At 45.7% G+C, this 9,658-nt stretch overlaps 1 protein-coding gene across 1 annotated transcript in view; it reads left to right on the forward strand.

Annotated features, from left to right (window-relative positions):
• Positions 1–9,658, forward strand: part of TMLHE (trimethyllysine hydroxylase, epsilon) — a 43,654-nt gene extending 33,996 nt beyond the window's left edge. Inside the window, exons 6-8 of the mRNA XM_070951931.1 lie at positions 1,389–1,625; positions 4,437–4,575; positions 5,742–9,658. Coding sequence (XP_070808032.1) covers positions 1,389–1,625; positions 4,437–4,575; positions 5,742–5,873 — 508 coding nt within the window. The 3' untranslated portion in view covers positions 5,874–9,658. The remainder of the gene's footprint in view (positions 1–1,388; positions 1,626–4,436; positions 4,576–5,741) is intronic.

Genomic DNA, 9,658 nt, shown 5'->3' on the forward strand with positions numbered 1-9,658 from the left:
GAAATGTTGGATTCAGTTGTGGTTGTGAGCCCAGGATTACCCATATGGCATCTACAGAGGTCATGCAATCACTTGATATACAGCACTAATAAAGCACATTAGATGTACAAACACAAATATAAATTTAAATGTACATGTACATGTACATGTACATGTACATGTACATGTATTTTAGGCAAATACATGTACCTAAAGTACATGTACATGTGGACAATACAATGGACGAGGATAGGATAGAATAGGATAGGGTAGGGTAGGATAGGGTAGGGTAGGGTAGGGTAGGGTAGGGTAGGGTAGGGTAGGGTAGGGTAGGGTAGGATAGGATAGGATAGGATAGGGTAGTTCGAAGGGACCTTGGAGGTCTTCTAGTCCAACCCACTGCTCAGGCAGGAAACCCTATCCCATTTCAGACAAATTAGAAATCAGACAAATTTCAGACATATTAGAGTAAAAACAAAATTTGCCGTAATATGGCACCATAGAATCGCAATAGGATAGATGTTATAGTCAATATTAGATAGACAGACAGACGGACGGATGGATGGACGGAAGGATGGATTAGATAAATGAATGGATGGATGGATGGATGGATGATAGATAGATAGATAGATAGATAGATAGATAGATAGATAGATAGATAGATAGATAGATGATAGATAGATAGATAGATAGATAGATAGATAGATAGATGATAGATAGATAGATAGATAGATAGATAGATAGATAGATAGATAGATAGATGATGGATGGGTGATAGATGGATGGATGGATTAGATAAATGGATGGATGGATGGATGGATGGATGATAGATAGATAGATAGATAGATAGATAGATAGATAGATGATAGATAGATAGATAGATAGATAGATAGATAGATAGATAGATGATAGATAGATAGATAGATAGATAGATAGATAGATAGATAGATAGATGATGGATGGGTGATAGATGGATGGATGGATTAGATAAATGGATGGATGGATGGATAGATAGATAGATAGATAGATAGATAGATAGATAGATAGATAGATAGATAATGGATGGATGGATGGATGGATGCATGGATGGATGGATGGATTAGATAAATGGATGATAGATAGGTAGGTAGGTAGATGGATGGATGGATGGATGGATGGATGGATGGATGGATGGATGGATGGATGGATGATAGGCAGGCAGGTAGGTTCAATACATCAAAGGAAGCTAAGCCCTCTAACTTCTAATACCAATGTGGAATAACATACCAGAGTAGAGAGATCATCAGCCTAGTGTTTCAAGATTGCTAGAATAATTTTTTAAAAAGGCTCTTTGGAGCAATTTAGTCCATTTCTGGTTTCTGTCCCTTCCAGGCTTCCATTTCTGCAACTAATTGAGTGTTTCTTCTCAGCATCCAGTTATTCCATTGCCTCCGGCATGAAGGGACGGGGGGACGGACGCTTCTGGTGGACGGTTTCTATGCCGCAGAACAAGTGCTACAGCAAGCCCCGGAGGACTTCGACCTTCTCACGAAGGTGCCACTGAAGCACGAATACATCGAGAACATGGGAAGCTGCCGCAACCACATGATTGGGGTTGGGCCTGTCTTGAATATCTACCCCTGGAACAAGGAGCTCTACCTGATCAGGTGAAGGGGAATGGCCTGCTGCTGAGACTTGCCTTCATAGGGACATCGCCCTTTAAGCCAATGGTCCCCAACCTTTCTGGCTTTGCGGATCTGCTTGGGGGGAGGGAGGGAGAGGAAATGGTTCTGTGTGAGCAGCAGGTGCATGCATGCATGAAGCTTCATGTGAACGCGAGAGTGCCCGCCACTACTGCAAATGGAGCTGCGTGCACATGCTCACCTTGTCAACATCCAGCTCGAGAATCCAAACTCATTCTGTTCCAAAAAACTTACTGTTTATTGAATACACCGCATGGTAATGTCTGTTCTGACCTAGGCTTCCTTAGAAAGTGTACAGCACAATCTTAGTCCCAGCAAACCTTTTTTATTCATACAGCTGTGAATTATAGTCATTCCCAGTCTGAAAGGCTTCCCAAACAGTCTTTCAGGGGAATGTTTATAAACACCCACCTTATCTCCCTCGGAATGCTGCCAGAGAACTAATTGTCAAACGCAGGGCAAGGCCAAACTTAGCACAGAGTCAAACAGAACTTTTCCACAGCTTTTACTGACCAGATGAACTAAATGCTTCCTGCAAAAGCTCACGTCCCGTTCGCTTCTCTTTTATGTCTTATGGGAGGGGCCAATCATCTCCAAGCCTTACTCCCAAGTCGACCCTGTTTTCTTAATTGTTCCTGTCTTCTGGCAGCTCTGCGCATGCGCACACTGGGAACAGGCTCTCGCTGTTCTTCTGCCTCACTGATATCAGACTCCAGAGACTCCAGAGGCAGTAAAGAACTACCAGATGGCCCTGGCCCCCTCTCTGCCTCTGACTCAGGGCCCTCGTCCGAGCCTTCCCCAGACTCCAGGACTGGCCCACGTTCCTCCCCAACCTCCTCATTGTCCAACTCTGCTGCCAGCTCTGCTGGCCACTGGTGGGCCACAACAGTGTCAAAGCAAAACTAACTCTGAGGTTCCCAAACACCAGTTCGTAGAATTAAACAATAATTTCCCCCAGCCAAACCCCCAACCTCTCACATAGTCCATGTAAACAAGTTCACTTTGTTTTGGGAACCATCTACTTCAACTCCACACCTTGCTATAATGTCCTTGAAAAGGATTCAGGCTCTCATCGTCTTCAGCGGAATCGTGGAGGTTTCGTTTCTCCATTTAACCCATTCTAAAGCAACAACTCCCCCTCCGTACTCTAATGGCAAGTTGAAACCAAGAGGCAAGTAGCTGCCAAAGTTTCATACTTGACACGCCTGCCACTTGTGCGGCCTGGTTCTGAATGGGCCATGACCCAGTACCGGGCCACGGGTTGGGGGTTGGGGGCCCCTGCTTTATGCCATAGAAGAATCTGCTTGTTCCTGGCTCAGCCTATGATGTGAATCTATTGTCAGCGCTTCAAGCTGCATTTACTCTAGTGCTGACATAAGAAGGAGAAGCAGAGGCATCTGGAAAGGGACGTTTGACTTTTCACCTACTTATTTTCCCTGGAGATAATATCCCCTAGGAGATGGGATGGGAGGGGGGAAATTCCTTGAGCTGGGGCGGTAGATTAGGGATAGAGTGACTTGGAAGATGGCCAATGAGTGCAGGGGAGTGGGAACGGAAAGGGAGGGTTTTGGGTCTGGAAGTCAGTGTTGGCCGCAATTGGAGTCGGATTCAGAATGTCGTGCTTAATAAATGGGAGTTTTACTTCAAAGACTTTGTTTGAAATGCAATTTATTTGAGACGACCTCGAAACCTGACTTCTATCTCTGTTGTGGCCTGTCAGCCGCTGGCTACTCCAGCAGCCAAATCAGAGGAGGAGGAGGAGGAGATATGGGAGTCAGGGTCAGCACCAAGGCAACCTGGGAGCTCCGAGGGGAAAGAGCGTTGATAGTACAAGGGTTTAGTGCACCCTGTTATTAACACAGCTGCCTGCAATTTCTGCTGGTTCGAATCCCTCCAAGGCTCAAGGTTGACTCAGCCTTCCATCCTTTCTAAGGTAGGTGAAATGAGGACCCAGTTTGTGGGGGCAATAAGCTGACTTTGTATAAAATATACAAAAGAATGAAGGCTATTGCTTAAAGCATTGTAAGCCGCCCTGAGTCTCCGGAGAAGGGCGGCATATAAATCAAATTAAAAAAAAAAAAAAAAAAAAAGAGGGAATGGAGCGGGCAGAGAGAGAGAGAGAGAGAGAGACAGACAGAGGCAGAACCTGGGCCGTCCGTCAGCCCCCAGATGGAGAGTCAACAGCCCACAGGTCTGAAGGTGGCTGATGATGATGAGGAGGAGGAACAGCTGGGTCCAGTGCCTGATACACGGCTGTGCAGATAGCAGAGGAAAGGAGAGCAGTGGAAATCTATGGGCCGGTCCTTGGGACGGAAGAGCCACCGCTGCTAGCGAAGCCCTACCCTAGCTCTGGGGATAAAAAACAAGGGGCGGAGAGGAATAGATGTGGCAAAGACAGCTATTCATCTTCTGGACGGACAGACTTGTTAGCCTGCGAGAGAAACTTTTTGCCAGGGCTGCTGACGCTCCCAATAAAGGAATCTTTGAGTTAACTTCAGAGGGTTTGTCGTGTTTGGGGAGCTGGGTCAGCAGAACAACCTCTTGTAGATGGTTAATCATGGCTTATGGCTTGCTACCTATGAACCTGCTTCACAGTGGCTTAAGCCATCCCAGAGCCCCAGGGGACTGACTATAGTGTATGAAACCAGCTTGATCATGGTTGGCCAATGGTGATTAAAGCTACTTCTGTGTAAGGGGGTTCAGCAACATGTAGTTCTCACTACTAAGGGCCCTTCCAGCCAAATGCATTTGACTAACCTTCTGTTTCTTCTTTAGGTACAATAATTACGACCGAGCTGTCATTAACACAGTGCCCCATGACACTGTGCACCGTTGGTATATTGCACACCGCACACTCACCACTGAGTTGCGGAGGCCCGAGAACGAGCTCTGGGTCAAACTGAAACCAGGCAAAGTAAGTTAGAAGGTGGCTTGATGGGAGAACCTGACTCAAGGCCCCTTTGAGCCCTTAAAACTCCTGATACCCTTCCCTCCCTCAAAACACCAAAGTTGCTCCCCTGCTTACTTTTGGAGTGCCAAGAGCCTTGGTGGCGCAGCAAACTAAAGTGCTGTTAAGTAGCACCAGCTGCCTGCAATTACTGCAAGTTACTTACGAGCACAATTGAGCCCACAATTTACGTCAGTGAGACATTTGCTAAGTGAGTTTTGCCCCATTTTATGACCTTTCTCACCACAGTTGTTAAGTGAATCACTGCCATTCTTCAATTAGTCACACAGTTGTGAAGGGAATCTGGTTTCCCCATATTGACTTTGTCAGAAGATCGCGAAAGGGGATCACGTGACTTTGGGACAATGCAACCGTCATAAATGTGAATTTATTTATTTATTATTTATTTATTAAATTTATATGCCGCCCCTCTCCGGAGATTCAGGGCAGCTCACAATACATTTAAAAAAAAAAAAACATTATAAAACATTTAAAAGATTAAAAAACACTAAAAACCTTGTCAAGCATCCGAATGTACATCACATGACCCTGGGGGAATAATAATAATAATAATAATAATAATAATAATAATAATAATAATAATAATAATAATAATAATAATAATTTTATTTCTATACCGCCCTTCTCCCGAAGGACCCAAGGCGGTGTACAGCCTATTTAAAAACAGAATCAACATCAATTTAAAATAATTTAAAAATATTAAATAAATTTGGCTTAATTTAAAACCCCAAAAATTTAAAACATCCAATTTAAAATTATGTTGCTAACCCAGCCTGGCGGAACAACAGGGTCTTGAGTGCGCAGCGAAATACCCGGAGGTCAGAAATCTTATGAATTTCCGGGGGCAATTCATTCCACAGGGGTGGGGCTCCCACAGAGAAGCCCCCCCCGGATGTCGCCAGCCGACATGACTTGGCCGATGGCGCCCTGAGGAGACCCTCTCTGTGGGAGCGGACTGGAATGCTGCAGCGACGGTCATCCATGTGAAAAATGGCCATAAGTCACTTTTTTCAGGGCCGTTGTAACTTCAAATCGTCACTAAATGAACGGTGGTAAGCCAAGGACTCTCTACGTAGCTTTCTTCACTTTGCTTCTTTTCATTCCTTCTGTAGGCCCTCTTCGTGGACAATTGGCGAGTGCTGCATGGCCGAGAATCTTTCACGGGATATCGCCAGCTCTGCGGTTGCTACCTCACGAGAGATGATGTGCTAAACACGGCCCGTTTCCTTGGACTTCAAGCCTAGGGTGGCTTGGACCTCTGATGGTCGGGAGCTGCTGATTCAGGAATGGAGAGAAAAAAGTGTATACCTCACAGACCTGGCCTCCTGTCCCAAGAGAGAGGAGAGGTCCTCTCACCATTACTTGAGGTCCATCAAATATTGTCTATTGCCTTTTCTTCATTCTCCCCATTCTAAGCTCCCTGATTGGTTCTCCTTGGTTTCCAAAGCCAGCCCATTGGCTCAACTCAGGACAGATGGACTTGGCAACCATGTAAGATACCAGTTCTGACCTCCAAGGTGCTACCTCTTGTGCCTTTTGCTATTGAAAGCAGCCCTGTCCTTTTGAGGAGACCTCCTGTGTACAAAACCATCAAGGTTTTTTACTGGACGTCCGTTGTTGAAAACTGGTAGAGTCTCAAGGAAAGTTGAGCTAGTTCATTGGCAAGACGTGTTTGTTGGCGTGCCAGCCTTTTGAGACCTCCAAAGTAGACGGCTACCCAATGTTTGAAGGTTCTGCTTCTCCATGTCTCTTCTCTTTCCTGCCTGCTGGTGATGTTAAGCTTGCCATATGATGGGACAGTGGCTTCAGAAAGCCTTAGAACAGGAGGAAGGAAGAAAACATACAGATCTGGGGAGGGAAGACAATATTAAGTCCTGATTTCCCAGCACTGTAAAAAAAATATAACAATATAACTATAGCACTGTGTTTCTTTCCAGCTTAACTCTGTTGTCCATTCTTCATCTTGGTCATTGCTTCAACTTTCTCCAGCATTTCTTTGCTGTCCATTCTTATGTTGGGAGGAAGCACAATCCCATAATTTCCTTGCTTTGTTTCTTTCCTTTGTTCCTTTCCTTTGAAGGACTTTATCTTTAGGGACAACAAGAGGCCATGATACCTCTCAGAAGCTGGAAGCCGCCAACCCTTGTTCTGAACTAAAGCTCCAACAATCCGGAAGAGAGAGAGAGAGATAGAAAGAAAGAAGACACTTGGTTATTTCTCTTAGCTAGTTAAGTGAAAATAATTGCACCTTTCGCTTTGACTGGCCTTCTCGGTAGCATTGGGTTCTTTCAGGCTCTTCAAGAAAAAAGCAAGAGCGGCCTTTAGCCGAAACTGAAATGATTGGATCAAAGATCTGAGTGGAGGCATTGCTTCTGCTATCTGCTCTTATCACCAGACCAGTGGTGAAATCCTCCGCGGATGGCCACCGTTTTGCTGCCCACGCATGTGCGGTACGCGCCAAACGCTCGCTGTGTGCATGCATGCACAGTGCACACCAAAAGCATGCTGCACATGCGTGCATGCACAGTGCAAACTAAACGCGTGTGGAAAAAGAAGGCTTAACAAGGTAAGTAGAACAGCGAGGGAGGATAACAGCTGTGCCGCGTGCTTTAGATTCCTTAGGATTTCCTGCTTTCTAACTAATATAAACGGCACGGCACAGCTGATTGTCGGAAATACTGGTTCAAACAAACCGGTAGCTTTTTTTTTACTACCGGTTTGCCCGAACCGGTAGTTTTTATCACTACCGGTTCTCCCGAACCGGTGCGAACCAGTAGCATTTCACCCCTGCACCAGACCCTTAGGATTGAGCTCCTTGTCTAGGAACGAGAAGTTCTAGATCATCCTTCCTTCTAGAGATGGATGATGATCATTGCTTGCCCCCCTGCCATCACCAGAGAGACTCCAGTTCCTACTGCATCTCTTTGAGCAAGATCCAACAGGGATGCCCAGAACTTCTATAGGAAGCCAAGATTTGCCACTCCGTGGAAGAAACAGCACCTACGAGAAGTAGCCAAAGCCAGTTTTTTGCCTTCAAACCAAATAAGAAATATCTTGCCTTCTTTGGACTTGAAGCGACATTTTCATGATTCATAACGAAGGATGAAACGCTTTACCACAATTTGAGATGCAAATTCTGTGGTTGAGTTTGGTCTTCCTGGGCCAAAACTTCGAAACTAATCTGTGCATGAGTTTAGGAGCAGAAGGGGGGGTTTCTACCTACAAGAGGGTCCAAGTAGACTTCATGAACAACAGAATAAATCTTTGTTCATGGTTGTTCTTGCCAAGCTCGGCCAACCTTGGTTGAACCCGTTGGCTCTCGTTGGAAAATTTCTGCTAATTAAGGAAAATCAACCCTCTTTCCTCCAGTATGTTTACAGCTGATCCCTTTCAGGTAAACATGATTTTTGTTGTCCTCCTAGAATTATACTGAACATGCAAACCTGCTAAGGAAAAAACTCCAGAAAAGGAATTTTTGCAAGTTCTTATAGATATCAGGAAGCAGCTACCGTTTTCCTTGGACGGTGTTCTGCTCTTTGCAGCTTTCGAATTAAAGTAGCGGGGAAACTGGCAAGATTCCTCGAAGTCTAGAATGATGCAGTTTTGACTCTCGCTAAGACGCAGAAGTCATATTTTGAACTGCAACATTTCCCGACTTAAATAGGGGAGCAGGAGAGAGAATGTTTTTCCAAGGAACTAGAATCAGGGACGGGCTGCTGGGGGTTCGCAGGGGTTCAGGAGAACCTCTAGCTAAGATTCTGTGCAGTTCGGAGAACCCCCAAATCCCACTCCTGGTTGGCCCTGCCCTGCCCACGAGTCCCAATGCAGCCCGTTTTGGATGCAGGTTAGTGCAAGGCATGCACGGAGGCTCGAGGAGGGCACTACCGGAACTACCAGAAGTTCAGGAAATGGGCCCGTTTCTGGCCTCCAGAGAGCCTCCGGAGGGCTTCCAGAGCCTGGGGAGGCCATTTTCACCCTCCTGGAGGCTCGAGGAAAGCCTCCGGAGGCCGGGGAGGGCAAAAATGCCCTCCCACCGTGGCGCAGGAGGCCGACTAGGCCACGCCCGCCATGGCCATGCCCACCCAGCAACCAGGCAGAGAACCCCTTGCTAACATTTTTGAAGCCCATCCCTGACTCGAATCCGACACGAACACCAGCAATTTAGGTTTAGTTGAATTTTCTCCCTGAGATGGCTCGTGTTCTTTAAGGAATGTATTTCAGGTTTGCTTGTTCAGTGAAAGCAGTATTTACAGTATCTCATGAGCTCCAAGCTGCTGTCTGAAGCCATTTTGCCCAGCTATAGTTTGGCTACATCAGGGGTAGGTTCTACTTACCCTTACTACTGGTTTGAACGGGATCGCACGCGCGCGCGCTCGCTTCGCTCGCACCTTGCTTCTGCGCATGTGCAAATTGCCAATGACAACATCCGGGGCGGTGGGCGGGGCCTCCCGCCGGTTTTACTACCGGTTCTTGCGAACCGGTCTGAACCAGGGGCAACCCACCACTGGGCTACACCTCGTTGAGTTGATGGTTCTTTGCACGATCTGTATCTGCTTCTCTCTTTTCTTACCTGTAGTTTTGGATGTCGTCTTAACTTGATTGATGCGGTAGCACTTTTTTGCTCTTAACACTCCTTAAGGACTCCTTTTAAACAACATTCAATTTTTAGTAGCGGAAGGCATTTGGTACTCGAGGCCATTTCTAAGTTGATTTTCTTAACACTGTATGAGTTTCATGACCCCGTAGAATGCATCGGATGTAGAGGTGGTGCAAATATGATCCTTGGATCAAGACAACTTCTACAGCTGTCTGGTATTTATTAGCTACTAAGTTTCAGGAATATATTTACTAATTTCTAAGAATGTCTTTGCAAAAAAAAAGTACTGATGTGGCTTTGTTATAAGTAGCTGAGATCTCTTCATGGCCACTTATGTGTTACTCTAAGAACAAGATTGTTATGGTCACTGTAATTGTAATTGTTTCCTGTTACTCTGCTTTTAATAAAACGGGAAAAAAAGTGCAACGATAA

This window comes from Pituophis catenifer, unplaced genomic scaffold (assembly GCF_029215685.1).
Source record: "Pituophis catenifer annectens isolate HBS135680 unplaced genomic scaffold, rPitCat1.0.hap2 SCAF_11, whole genome shotgun sequence".
Classification (NCBI taxonomy): domain Eukaryota; kingdom Metazoa; phylum Chordata; class Lepidosauria; order Squamata; family Colubridae; genus Pituophis; species Pituophis catenifer.